Source organism: Neocloeon triangulifer, unplaced genomic scaffold (assembly GCF_031216515.1).
Source record: "Neocloeon triangulifer isolate White Clay Creek 2 clone unplaced genomic scaffold, ASM3121651v1 ptg000022l, whole genome shotgun sequence".
NCBI classification, from domain to species: Eukaryota; Metazoa; Arthropoda; class Insecta; order Ephemeroptera; family Baetidae; genus Neocloeon; species Neocloeon triangulifer.
The window spans coordinates 5387667-5401345 of record NW_026775562.1 but is presented as its reverse complement, the minus strand read 5'-3'; the positions used below and the strand labels follow the sequence as shown (position 1 = coordinate 5401345).

General features: G+C 35.7%; 4 protein-coding genes across 5 annotated transcripts; 1 reads left to right on the top strand and 3 right to left on the bottom strand.

Moving 5' to 3' along the window:
• Positions 1-239: 239 nt before the first annotated feature.
• LOC132204268 (semaphorin-1A-like) lies at positions 240-3943 on the bottom strand. Its single transcript, XM_059632663.1, has 10 exons — positions 3850-3943; positions 3484-3604; positions 2858-3000; positions 2308-2478; positions 1883-2075; positions 1744-1832; positions 1371-1521; positions 966-1308; positions 602-913; positions 240-551 (listed from the first exon to the last, which is right to left on the bottom strand). The coding sequence occupies exons 2-10, from the start codon at positions 3584-3586 to the stop codon at positions 401-403; spliced, it is 1656 nt and encodes a 551-aa protein (XP_059488646.1). The 5' UTR covers positions 3587-3604; positions 3850-3943; the 3' UTR covers positions 240-400.
• Positions 3944-4669: 726 nt separating this feature from the next.
• On the top strand, positions 4670-6733 carry LOC132204532 (uncharacterized). The gene is made up of 5 exons (XM_059633082.1): positions 4670-4874; positions 4923-5234; positions 5378-5701; positions 5935-6162; positions 6214-6733. The coding sequence occupies exons 2-5, from the start codon at positions 5064-5066 to the stop codon at positions 6718-6720; spliced, it is 1230 nt and encodes a 409-aa protein (XP_059489065.1). The 5' UTR covers positions 4670-4874; positions 4923-5063; the 3' UTR covers positions 6721-6733.
• Positions 6734-7848: 1115 nt separating this feature from the next.
• On the bottom strand, positions 7849-10040 carry LOC132204648 (uncharacterized). The gene is made up of 5 exons (XM_059633270.1): positions 9732-10040; positions 9371-9676; positions 8718-9044; positions 8443-8670; positions 7849-8349 (listed from the first exon to the last, which is right to left on the bottom strand). The coding sequence occupies exons 1-5, from the start codon at positions 9933-9935 to the stop codon at positions 7849-7851; spliced, it is 1566 nt and encodes a 521-aa protein (XP_059489253.1). The 5' UTR covers positions 9936-10040.
• A 234-nt stretch (positions 10041-10274) lies between these two features.
• On the bottom strand, positions 10275-13201 carry LOC132204476 (uncharacterized). Of its 2 annotated transcripts, XM_059632997.1 has the most exons (7): positions 13098-13201; positions 12864-13036; positions 12584-12801; positions 12335-12516; positions 11743-11937; positions 11469-11690; positions 10275-11413 (listed from the first exon to the last, which is right to left on the bottom strand). In XM_059632997.1, the coding sequence occupies exons 4-7, from the start codon at positions 12506-12508 to the stop codon at positions 11279-11281; spliced, it is 726 nt and encodes a 241-aa protein (XP_059488980.1). In that variant the 5' UTR covers positions 12509-12516; positions 12584-12801; positions 12864-13036; positions 13098-13201; the 3' UTR covers positions 10275-11278. The 2 variants fall into 2 exon arrangements, with proteins under 2 accessions (XP_059488980.1, XP_059488979.1); XM_059632996.1 differs by lacking the exon at positions 12584-12801 and having other exon boundaries at positions 12868-13036.
• Positions 13202-13679: the final 478 nt, after the last annotated feature.

The window sequence follows — 13679 nt, the reverse complement described above, 5'->3', positions numbered from 1 at the left end:
TACTTGCACTGTCACTACCCGGTGTTGTGTTTAAATGGAAAGTGCGATTATCAAATTTTTGAGCCATCTGAAGATCAACTGCAGCACTACTGCATTGGCCAGCAGAGGAATGATTGCAAAATCACGAACAAAACGATCTTGGTTCAAGACTCTAATCTATGGAAATACAAAGATAAACTTGTTGCTAGAACTAACGCAGTTCTTAAAGATACCGGATTTTTAAAATAAAACACATTGAATATTTTAATTTAGTTTTAAATTTCATTGAAAAATTACAAAAAGTGACGGATTTTAAAACTTCTCTTGCGGACCATTTAAAAGTTGTAAATATTATAAAATAATTCGTACAAAAAAATAAGTGTCGTGATTTATCTTATCCAACGTTTCAGTTGTTTTTCCATTAAATTTTTTGACATAAGCTGTGAACACCAGAAGCAATGCTTTGGAGGAAATTCTTATTATCACTCCATTGCGCCGCCGATTTCATCGATATGCATTTGTGACCCTGATTGTCCCATGCGCAGTACGGATCTTGAAGCGCCACACATTCGCTGAAAACCAATCATTAATTTTTCCGAAATCATAGGAATTTTAAATTTACCTGCAGGAGGTAATCTTGTCACTGTTGCACCTATGAAGTTTAATCGATTTAATCTCCGAGTCTGAAATAACAATAAGTCGGCCCTCCGCAACAGAATCGTCCCTAACAACTTTTAAATTTCTGATCGCAACGCTAGGCGGAAAAACTTGGATTTCTTCAATGATCACTAGATCGAGTTTCTTTGGGTTTTCAGCAGACTCGGCGTTCACGGCCTTCTTGATAATCTTGCCGTTGTCAGTGCCGATGAAAAGTACATCATGGGATTTGCCCTCTGGCGTCTTCACTTGAGGATCAACAGCGATTTGTACAAATCTATAGGAATAAAAATTACAATTAATATTCAACTTTTCAAATTGAATCATACTGGGAGCTTGTGCGGGTGACAATGGGTTGTCTAAAGACGCTTTTGACCGACTCGGCCATCAGTGAATGCGTTTCTATGAAACTGAGAGTCGATTCAGGCAGCGTCCTCGAGTCGTTGACGCACCGACCAGGTCTGGGGTCAGGAACTTTCGAGTTGTCGACCGGCAGCCAATTAGAATCTCTTTCTTCCTTGAAAGTGCCTTCAAAAGCCTCTGAGATGTCTTGCATGTTGAAGGCGCAAACGGCCGACCCGCCTGTTGAGTTGGTGGAAGCGGTGAACACGGCGTAGATGATCTGACCGTTCAATCCGCCATACGAACCTTCAATCAGGTCTGACGTTGACTCTGTCAAAAAAAAATTAAATAAGATACAGAAGAATAGGGGATTAAGTAAATGGTAAACTCACGGATTTGGTCAAAATAAATGGGGAGATCGCCTGGCACTGAGCAATTTAGCCTGGTCTTCAGGAATGAGGTCCAGCAATGCCTGCAGCCTCGAATGTATCGAAATCCGCCTCGGTCTGACTTGCACACGCGCGCCACTCTCGAATAAATGGACTGCAAGCACAAGTTATAAAACTGGTTAAAGTAAAATCATGAGAAAATAATATCGTCACAGACACCAAAAATTATTTTCGACAGATGTTTTTTTCAAACGTAACAATATTTTCATTTCATGCAAAATTACAACTATAATTAAATTACATTGAGTGGTGCAAGGAAATAAATAGGACATACGGATATGAATTTTTTTTGTTAGTATGATTTTGAAAAACGCACCTCTTTGTCGTTGATGTTCTCAATGGCGACCTCACGGAAAAAGAAGTAGACGTAGTCTCCGTGAGCGAAGGAGCTCACAAAGTTAGGATCTGTGAAGATACAATATTATTTTTTTTTGCAAGACAATTTTTCTAGTTACTTTTGAGGGTATTGGAGTCAAACTGCCTTGTTCTAAAAGGTTGCCTGAAAATTAGGGAGTCTACTTCTGCAAAATCTGCGAAAGTGCCAGAATATAGCTCGCCGTTGGTAAATACGGCCGTGTTGTTGCTTTTGGGATTGTACGGGCAAATTCCCTGGCCGGACGTTTCTTTCTCCATCAGAAATCCAGAGGTCTGAAAATTGGATGGCTTTAAACCAAATACTGCATTTAAGTTTGCTGGGAATGATAATTTCTGGGCAAAACATAATTATTTCAGTTGAAAATCTGTAGTTCTTGTTGCAGGAAATTTTAGACCACTTAAATTAAACGGCGCCTTATGCATATGTTCATAAGGGAATCCTTAAAGGGATAAAATAATTGAGGGAAAGGTTTAAAGAGGGCGAGAGGTAAGATTTTCAAGTTACCTGCAAGGAATATTCACGGCAGATCGGTTTGAAGGCGTTGGTGCCGCATACGAGGTAGCGTCCAGGTGAAATTTTTGTCAGGACGCGAATGTAGTTTTGACAACTCTCTTCGTCCTTGCCCTTTAACTTACACATAAACTTGTCACTGTCGGACGAAAACCACGTCAGTCTCTGCAAGTATTTTAAAAAGTCATTAATTTGTGACCAAGCATTTCAGAAAAATGAGCCCACGGGGGCATAGAAATTTAAAAAAAAAAAGAAAAATAAATTATTTAAATATTAAAATTATTAATAAGATAAAATTTTTCTACAACAGAATGCTTTTAATTAAAATAATTAAAAGCTAAAGCTCTAGCATATTTTTTAAACAACGAGACGATGATAGCGCCGTGATAAGTGTCCTGCGCTCCTCTATTTTTAAAATTTTAATATCGATCCTTTTAATTATCTTTTTGGCAGATTTTACTGCTGCAAATATTTATTCCAATCAAGAAATAAAGCAGAAAAAAATCGATGGAAATAAAAAACTATGAAACGTTTAACAGCACACCTGTGTTTCCGTGAGGTCCGTCAAGTTGAGAATGTGCAAGAAGTTTCTGCCTCCGACCAAAAGGTTAGGTCCGTCGTGAAGGACCAGGCGAAAGAAGTCGGTGTGCGTGTCATTTCCATTGAATTGATAAACGTCCTCCGCGCCTACAGAAAAAAACCAAATCTCTTATCGTAAAGAATGGCTAACCATAAAGTTTTTTTGCCACTGACCGAAGATCAAATTGGTGCGCTGCTAAAATAAATTATTGATGCATTGAAGGTTTAAAATAGTTTTCAACATGTAAATAAATTTTAGAATATGTCGAAAGGTAAACTAAAAGAGTGATTGCATGTGTTCCTGGCTGCCAATATAAAGCGCGTTGAAATGAGTTTTTGAGTTTTTGGTCTCGAAAACAATAATTATACCATTTTTTTTCCTTTTTTTCTGCGACAGAAGATAGAAGAACAGAGGATTGAGAAGCGCCTCAAAATAATAAAAATGAATTAACGTGACTCTATTTTTAAGTAAAATAAATGACGTTTAAAATTAATTCTTTTTACTACCTGGTCATATTTCGTTTGAAAATTTTGAGCAAAATAATTGCTAGTATAAGAGCAAAATGTGGTGTGAAGAAAAATTGTACTCGCCTAGGTCGACGTATGTCTTAGGCCTGATATTTCCCTGCAAAGAGGCCCAGCTGAGGCCACACACGGCCAGCAGTACAAACAGCACACCGTCTTGGGCAATCATATTTACTGTAGCATAAGCCTGAAAAATAATTTTTTTTACGGGAGTTTCTAAATTTTCCTGTCGATATCTGTGAACCAAAGTAAGCGCGGAATTCAACTGACATTAAAATTTGTTTTTTCCCAATCACTCGAAATTTTTTTAATTTAATATTACAATTTAAATAATTTATAATAAACTCAAATATCCTCAAATATTTTTCAGAGATCGGGATGATGTGATTTTCGCAAAAAAAAAAAATTGTAAAAAATATTAACACTTGTCACCTCATGAGCAGAGTTGATGCCGAACTGCCCGTATGATTTTAAATTCAAGATGTTGTTTCGATAAATTTGTGGAACTTTAGGCGCGTGTGCAAAATTCCGCCGTCTCAACGCAGAAATGGACTTTGAATTATATTCTCCCTCATTAGTCTGTTGACAAATTTACCAAAAGTTATTTATAGCTGCAGATAAAAATCTCAATGAGCTTGCGAGTCAAAGGTCAAACCAACTGGTCAGCATGACCCTATATTTTTTTATGAAACGGAGAAGCAGTGAAATAAAAGTTGCGAAAAAAAATGGAACCACACAGCCATCTTTTTATATAATCTTGCATGAATTAATCAAATAAAATTTCATGAAAATCATCTTTACAGAACTTGACATGACTGTAAGATTGTATTTGCCCTCATAAATTCAACGCTGAATTACTAGATCTTTGAGGATCTATGGACGAAACAATAATAATTGTTATTTTTTTTTATTAAAACTAGTATTTTATATATTCATTATTCAATTTTTTTAATTAACTGCATTATTTTATGTGAAGGAAGGAAAGATATTCTCGATTAACAGAGCCGCTTCAATTTTTGTGATATTCTCATTTTACGAATATATACTCACAATATATTTTTAGAATAACAAGGATATGTTAGAACAGTTATTAAAAGAACAACGAAAATAAAAATTTTTACCTTCCCTAATTAAAAAACTTTATATTCACTTCCACTTCCTCAAGCAGCAGAATGTGGGGAAAAGTTTGATGATAAAAACCCCTCTAATATAGAAAGCACGTTTGTTGAGTCGTAAAACGTTCAGAAAAAATGTTTTGCTTAGCTACTTACCAACGTTTCCTAACATATTCTCTGGTTTTCGTCTCGACTATTTTTCTAATTATTCCACTGGACATTTTCAACACTGATGCAAATCAAGTGACTACATTGGAGGTTATTGGTATTGAGACTCCCATCAACCTGCAGCAGTTGCAGATCGACCACAGAGAATTTGGGAATGATCTGAAATTAAAATTGGTATACTTCACTTATATTAATTATGAAATACACTAACAATTTTCATAGGCAGCGGAACACAATCGCAACCTACCAATACAATTTTCGAGTAAAATTAAACCCAACGAAACTCGTTTTAATGCTTCCTGCGCCCAATTCACGTCACCTTTCGAAATCAGCTTCAACAATATTTACTGGCAACTCCAAGAAATGCCGTCGAGCAAAACAGTTTTCCACATTTACGGGGCCTACTATGACAATCGGACCGCCGCGGCTGACAAACCTGCCGTTCGCATTGTGGCTTTTCTTACGAAAGTGCCAAGGAAAAAACCGTACTGCCAATTTTGGTTTGAAGGCAAACAGCAACCGACTATAGTCCAGGTAAATTCAGGCTTATGTTATTATTATTATTGCAGCTTTATTGTATTATGGAATGTAATCACATGTAATATCTACCGTGCGACCCACCCATTTACAATTTTGTCAATGAAATGTTACAAAGTTATTATATCAAAATTTTACAGGCATACCTTCACTTGCTGTGGAGACCCGCGAAGAATGGAAAAAGTATGATGTACCCCTTCTTAATAACCTGCAAAATTCCCCCAAAAATGGCCAATCGGGTTCCTGCTTCCGTTTCTTTGGTAGATAAAGTGTGTGACAAAGCTACAAATAACCTGCGGGTTATTTTCAACCCTTTGCCCGTTGGCGAAAAGAAAAAGGACTTCCTAGTGTGCGTCAAGGCACTCTTTTTGACTCACAAACCGCACATGGCAGTCAGAATAGTGGAATGGATCGAGTTGGTCAAACTGTTGGGAGGGCAAAAAATCGTTATTTACAATTTCCAGGTATGCTATGAAAAAAAGAGGAAAAAAGTTTATCAAAAATTTGACTTAAATGATGAAAAAATATTTAAATCAGCTATTTTTTTTGTAATACCATTAAAAAATTAATATTTCCAATTTAAGAATCAATTGGCTATTTTAAGTATTTTTATATAGTAAATTTTTGAATTTGCTTAATTTGGCTATTTTTAAGTATCTCATGGATTTGATTCAGTATAACAAAATAACCTAATTAGAGCCATGAAAACGTATCCCGAGTACTGGATTTCTACGCAAGCAAGGGTAACTTTGAGGTTGTGCCGATGACGCTTCCTGGGAAATTTCCCAACAACCCTGATTTGATTTCGGACTTTTTGGAGCAGGAACGTTTATTTCAATATGTCAACGACGCTGTTCAAGAAATCGACTGCTTATACCGCCATCTATATCAGTTTAACTATTTGGCCACTTTGGACATAGACGAGGTAATAAATTCCAATTATCAATTCATATCACTAAAATTTATTAAAATTAAGGTAACAGTTCCAATAAGCGAAGACAACTGGCACGATTTAATCTACAATGTGGCGCTGCCTAAAGCTGCTGAACAGCAAAAATCCTTTGCTGCATACGTGACGAGGAATACATATTTCATGGATGACCAGATTGAACGTCAGTCCTGGTTCCCAGACGTACCGAATTACATGCACATGCTGCAAAATGTGAATCGAAACAATTTTCATAACCCTGCAGGACGTTATGAAGGCGGCGTCATGAATTCAAAATCTATCTTTGACATTGACAAGATGCTTGCCTTGTTCAGTCATTACCCTAGGTCGTGTCTAACTGAAGAGTGCGAATATCTTACATTCGATCCCTCAGAATCGCAACTTCAACACTACTGTATTGGCCGCAAGAAAGACGGTTGTAAAACCACCAATGATGACCATGAATTGGTGCAAGATTTTGCACTTTGGAAGTACAAGGATCAACTTATTGAAAATACAAATGAGGTTCTGAAAGAGTGTAATTTTTTTAAATAAAAATTGTGCTGAGGTGTTGCCATTTCTTCATATTTTGTTATTTTCTTTTCCATGACTTGATTTGTGAGGAATAAGCAATAATAAATAATAATAATATTTGAATGGAGAAAATAGATATTACGTTAATTTTAATCTCTTAACATTATGATTAAAAGCATTTTTGTATGATGCTATTTGATGGGGGAAAAATTTTAAAAATTAAAAAAAAATTATATTTCCCGTTTCACAAAATTAATTTCACGAATTTTTGTATTTAATATTTTGAAATTTTAAGCTTTTTGCACCAAATGGATCAATTTTCGACTCTGTTACAATCCAAAATTATTATCCCCTCCTGCATAACTGCACCTTTGCGTATTCAAAATAAATTTATTTGTGGCCAAAAGAATTCCCAGCCCCAAAACACAGCCAAGTGGCACGTGTGACAATGGGAATTTCATCGTAAAAGCTTGTTCATTGTTTACTTTAGTGTCGCGTTGGCAGCGGTTTTTATGCTACAATTTATTTTTTAATTAAGAATTTTAACTTTGGATGGAAACGAGTCTGATAACAAAACACTTAAAGTGTAAAAGACTCTCAAAACTTCCTTTTTTTTATTCATTTTAAAAGGTGGGGTCAAACGTTGATAATGGCACAATGATAAGCTATTTTTATTTTTTACTCAGCAAATGTTTTTAATGTTTCTCGACTTCCTAGTTCTTAACCGTTTAATATGCAGCATTATATTAAGTTTTTTATGCTTGCAAATTTCAATTCAAAATTAAATTGCTATAATGGAACATGATACTTTTCATCTAATTTATTCTTTTAAAAAAATGGGCTCAGGATGTTCTACACATGCCAAATATCCAAATTTTTATTCAATTTAAAATCCATTTTTTATATTATTTTTGTCATTAATTTTGGAATATTTTTACAATCTCATTCAATTCTATTTAACGTGTGTGAGATAAAGTTAAATTTTAGCACCACACAGAGCTTGACCTATTTTTGTTTGTGAATATATAATTATGCTCTATCATTTGGCAATTTTTGTAATTTTTTAAAATTAAATTTTAATGTGGATTTTCTTGATTCATTGGAATTTTTTAAGATTAAATTGCGGAAGATGGACATTTGATATCTTTTTTATTTGAGAAAGCCAGTTTTTCTAAGAACATCATTTGTTTTTCCAACAAGCTCGTCCTTGTATTTCCACATCGAAACATCCTGCACAATATTTTTTCCATCTGTGACATTGCAGTCGCTCTTCGTCTGGCCAATGCAATAATGTTGAAGTTGCGATTCCGAAGGGTCAAAGGTAAGATAACTGCACTTTTTATTCACGCATGATAAGGGGTAATGGCAGTAGACGAAAAGTATCTTGCGAACGTCGAAAAAACCCTTTGAACTGACCGTATGATTTACAACACCAGGAGGGTTGTGGAAATCCCTGCGGTTCACATTTTGCAGCATGTGCATGTACGGCGGTACGTCTGGAAACCAGGCCTGCCTTTCAATTTGGTCATCCATGAAATAGGTATTCCTCGTCACGAAAGCATCGAATGATTTGTGCTGCATAGCAGCTCTTGGCACTGCCACTTCGTAGACCAAATCGTGCCAGTTTTCATTTTTCATGGGAACAATAACCTTAAATAATCAATTTTCCATATAGTTTATTAGTAGGAAAATTTTCTTTATCAAGTGGTCGAGCAGGTAGGATTAATATTTTATTTTACTAACTTCATCAATATCCAAAGCGGTGACGTATTTGAATTTGTAAAGGTTTCGGTACAAGCAATCGGTTAGTTGAATACCATCGTTCTTGTACTGCAACCAAAAATCTTCAGCCAAAAAGTCGGATACCAAGTCAGGCGAATTTGTATAATTTGCAGGCAGAGTCACTGGCACGACTTCAAAGTCATCTTTACTTGCGTAATAGTCAAGTACTCGGGTTATGTTCTTGTGAGTCTAAAAATAGTTATTTTATAAAAACGAAAAAAACAAGAATTCTATACCTGGAAATTGTAAATGACTATTTTTTGAGCTCCCAGAATTTTGAGCAACTCGATCCACTCGACTATCCTGACCGCCATGTGCGGCTTGAAAGTCAAAAAGAGTGCTTTGACGCAGACCAGGAAGTCCTTTTTCTTTTCCCCAGCAGGCAAAGGGTTGTAAATGACCCGAAGATTGTTGGTCGCCTTTTCACACGGTGCTTCAACCAAAGATACGGAAGCAGGAACTTTGCCTGACATGGCTGAGGGAATCTTGCAGGTGACCAAGTAAGGTATCATGGTTTTGTGTGGAATCGGTCCATCGAGGAACAGCTTGACAAATGACGTTGCCTGTTGATTTTTTATAAGAACAATTTTTTCCTTTTATATCAAACATAAAAATAGCCGTTGCAAAAACTGCAAAAAGTTCGCTTCTGTTTCTCACCCCTTGAATATAAGGGTGTCGTCTCAACTGGAGTTTAGCTCTGCCCCCCCCCCCCCCATAATAATAATTTATGTTATTCTGGAGATGCACTGAACCACTTAATTTGTGTAGAAAACCCAAATTTTCAAACTTTGCAAATTCGGCCATAAATAGGATTTGATAAATTCAAAACCACGATGGAATATCACTCAATGTGGCAAATAATTTTTCTAGAATTTATTTAATAACCAACCTTGACTAGTGATGGTTTCCGTTTCTTGTTAAACCACACTTGACAGTAGGGTCTTTTAGCTTTATTTTCCAGTTTAGTGAGAAAAGCTACGACGTGAACAGCAGGTGCAGTGCGAATCCTTCTGTCAAAGTAGGCGCCGTACATGTAGTATATAATTTTACTGGATTTCATCTCTTGCACTTGCCAGTAAAGGTTGTTGTAGCTTATTTCAAATGGGGACGTGTAGTTGGCGCATGTGACATTGAAATGCAATTTACTGGCGTTGATTTTGCTTGCAAATTGAAGAGGTACATTGGATTCTTTGGCCTAAACGCAGGCAATTTTTTACTCTTAAAAATGGTCAATGTGGAATATAATTTACCATTATTTCCATCCTCAGGTCGGTTCCGAACACTCTTCTGTCAATCAGCAACTGACTGCCTGGGACCCAAGAGCCATCAAACTTCGTTGAAACTGCACGGTCCTTGTAATTTTCTGAAAGCATTATCCCGATCCAGAAAATAATCGCACCGATAAATAGCGCGACCAATTTGTAGCCAATTGTGAGACTAGAAAACTTCAACATGTTGTAGGCACCTGTTTTAAAACAAAATGCTTCGCTTCTAATCGCGTGTTTGTTGCCCCTCTCCTTAGTCGAGGCATTTTATGTGCATGTGGGAATAAAAAATAATTATATGATAAGGAAAAAACGCCTGAAATAGGCTCTTTTAGAATTTCTCTATATTTTTTATCCATAAAACAATTTTAAGAAGCTGGCGGAAAGTTTTCAATTAATTTGAGGTCAAATGACATAAAAATTATTTGCGGAAATTGATAAAGAAAACAAAGCCATTAATTTCCAAAAATTAGTTAAGGTAACGTAATAATTATATTAATTTTTATTTCTTTTTCCCCGGCTTTTACAAAAACTGATAAATTTTATCCAAGTTCAAAATTTTTTATCAAAAACTTGTTGGAAAAATACAAAAATATAAACTTTTTATGCCTTCAAGATGCGTTTTTCATAAAAAGTTAAAATTAAAGTTTTTAAGATTGAACTTCTATTCAGAGCTGTTCTATGAATTATTTTTTCTATATTAAACCACTGATTTTTAAATTTATCGTCGGCTCCGCGGACAAATGGCCACTATCACCTCCAGCCACCTCAGAATGGCCATTTGTCCGCGTAGCTGAAGCGATAATTTAATTTTATATTCATTCTATGCCACCTCATAATTTTTATAAAGAGTGCCAGCGATTGATTGCTTTGACTCATTAAACGAGTGTGGCAGAAAGATGAAAAAACAATCAGCATTCATTTTTGTCAAAAATTGCTACGGCCAGACGAGCCTCTTCAACTAACGGGCTTGAAAGAACATATCTGGAAAATTAAAAGCACTTAAAAAATCACGTCCTCAGAAAGTTTCCTCGGCAGAGAGGCAAAACAGTCGAAATTTTTGGATGAAAGTTTTAGTCCGGATAGGTAGTTCAAATCCTATAGTAAATCATTATAAGTAGTTTTAATTGCATGCCCCTGAGTTTCAATTACAATATAAAATAAACGGAATACGCAAAACCTTTCAAATGCAATTTTTGAATGGCCCTAAAAAATCTCTTCCATAATATCTGCTAAGGAAAATGGTGCGCTTAAAATTCTGTTTTTAAAAGGTTTTGAAATGTCAAGCATCCTTTTTATCAAACATATTGTTCAATGCAATAGAAACTACAAATAACTATTAACCAAAATTTTCAATTACCTATCCGGTTTCTTCCAAACATCTCGTCTTTTGACTCTACCGCGAGGTCACATTCTAAATGGAGGTCGGAGGATTTTTTTGCTTTATTGTGTGTTTTACTGTTTATTTGTCGCGTAAAAAGTCGTGAATAAAAGAAAGTTTCTGATAAAAATATTGTAACATGTCTATATGCCTAAAATATTAAATTTTTGTTAAAGAAAAAATAGTCCATGGCGGTTGTTAAGTTTAAACTGTAACCGTTGCGGTCCATAAATGGTACAATCAAGTCATGATTCTTTCCAGTATGCTTATGTTCAAGTGTTATTAACTATAAAATTTAAAATTAATATCATGTGATTATAAAAAAAAAATGAAAATTTTACATCAAATTCAAATTTTTTGAAGTCGATGGTTTTCAGAATCTCAAATTCGAATCCTTCAACATCTAGACTGAAAAAGTCGATCTTGGTCCTATTCAGACTGGTCATGAGCGTGTTAAACGGCAGACAAAGCAAATCCACGTATCCGCTTTTGGTCTCGCTTTTTACATCAGTTTCTTTCGTTCCGACCACTTTTCCTAAAACCCAATCTTCGTGGAAAGTGATCTGGGCGCAGTTTTAGATAAATAGGTTTATTTCTAAAATTTAAAATTGCTACCATTTGTGGCGTGGTATTGAGACTCATGCAAGTCGGAGCGACCCACGCTTTCCTGTTTTTTGAGTTGAGCAACTTGAGTTCTTTTGGTGATGCTTCCACCAATAGCCCTGTCCAGTTGAAAAACCTTTCCAGGGTCAGGGTGTTACTCGCAACCTCTCCGTCCAGGGCGCCGCACTCCACAAAAAAGCCGTTCGTCTGAGCAAAATGAAAAATAATTTGCTCATCCAATTGTGTTAAACCACGAATCGATTGCATGTTGTCATTATTTTTAAATTAATTAATTACAAAAATGCAAATTGCAAAATCTCAATCTTGATATTTTTGGACGTATGGAAAGTTCTTCAATTAATAATTCATATGAAAAATGCCAACGGGATAATCACCTATAAATCTAGACATTTTGATTTTCCATTTTAAAATTTAGCATTTTTTTAAATTCCCCCCAGTAAATTCAAGATTGGATTTGGTTTTTTTAATGAAGCCCAAAAAAAAACGCACTTTTTCTTGGCCTGACCCACAAAATATACACGCAAAAGTAATTTTTTTTTTTATTGGAAAAAGATTAATTATTGTTTAATTAATTATCTCAGACCCTGTTCTTGAGCATCTGGATTACGGTGGGAACGATTCCGTCCCACGAGTAGTCATATTTGTTCATTTCCTTCAAAACGTATGGAACATTGCGATCGCTCGGCGGAATGATAAGTCCCATAGTATAGTAGAGCAGCCGCTCGTCATCAAATGGAAGGCCTCGAAGATTTTTCATTTCAATTGCTAAGAGGTGAATTAAAAAATTAAATTAGCTAAATCAATTATGAAGATTATTTTGTTCATTGTTCACTCTGAAACTTTTTTGAATTACGAGCGGGTTGCACTTGGTGGTTATATAATTATCGGAATTATCTTGTCCATGTAGCGTTTGTACATTATGAAAATAAATTTAACATAATTTTCAATTCTCATGCAGATGCAGATTGATAAAAAATAAATATTTAATAATTTTCAAAAATTGCAATACTTAATTGTGCTCTAAATGAAACCTCTGGAAACTTCTTTGAGCTTCCAAACAAAATCTCGTATATAATTAAATTGCCACTGGCTGAAATTTATCTGCTTGATACCCACAAGTCACGTTCTCGGTCGTGGTATTTGTCTTCGTCGTGTCTGAGGGAACCACAAACGCCCAAACACTATCATCTTTATCCAAGCACAATTTGCCAGCCAGGGCGATGGTGAGTGCAATCAAAATTGCCAGCGCTATTTTTTTATCTCTTTGTCCCATAGCGATTGACGTCTAAGAAATAGTAAATAATTAAAGTTTCAACTTCGTGTGTGTATTTGGTTTTGGGACTAACGCTTGCCAATGTCTATCTCTATATAACAGGTTGACGCACCTCAACTGGTGCACTCTCCTCATGTGCCAAATATGAGCATTCACGTCATGCACGCTTTAAACGACCAGACACAGGAAGGTTCGGGAAGGTTACCATATTTTTTTACGGAAGTGAAGCTGTTGATATTGCCAACTAATTTTGCAATGTGGTGAAGTTGGCGGTTTCGCAAACTGATTTTGAATTTTGTTTTTAATGAGGTGAAGTTGGCAATATCGCCAACTTTTTTTTTTTAGGGTCAGGCCAAGACAAAGTCTTGTCGGCCTGTGCCCTTTTTAGTGGCGCAGAAGGCGCCACTCAATTTTGTCTTTTTTTTTATTATTATTTTATTTTGGGTTTGTCTTTATTAAAATCAAGCATCATTTATTTTCGCTGGCATAATCTTAATTTCGCTGGCATAACTTTTATCGCTGGCATAAACTTAGTTTTTGTTTGATAAAAAAGGACCGTAAAGGGTTGCTGACTACATTCCAAGGGACGCATGGGACAGCTTAACGACTCCTTATTGACACAGTCAAATCAAGTCTTTACAACAATGATGATTAA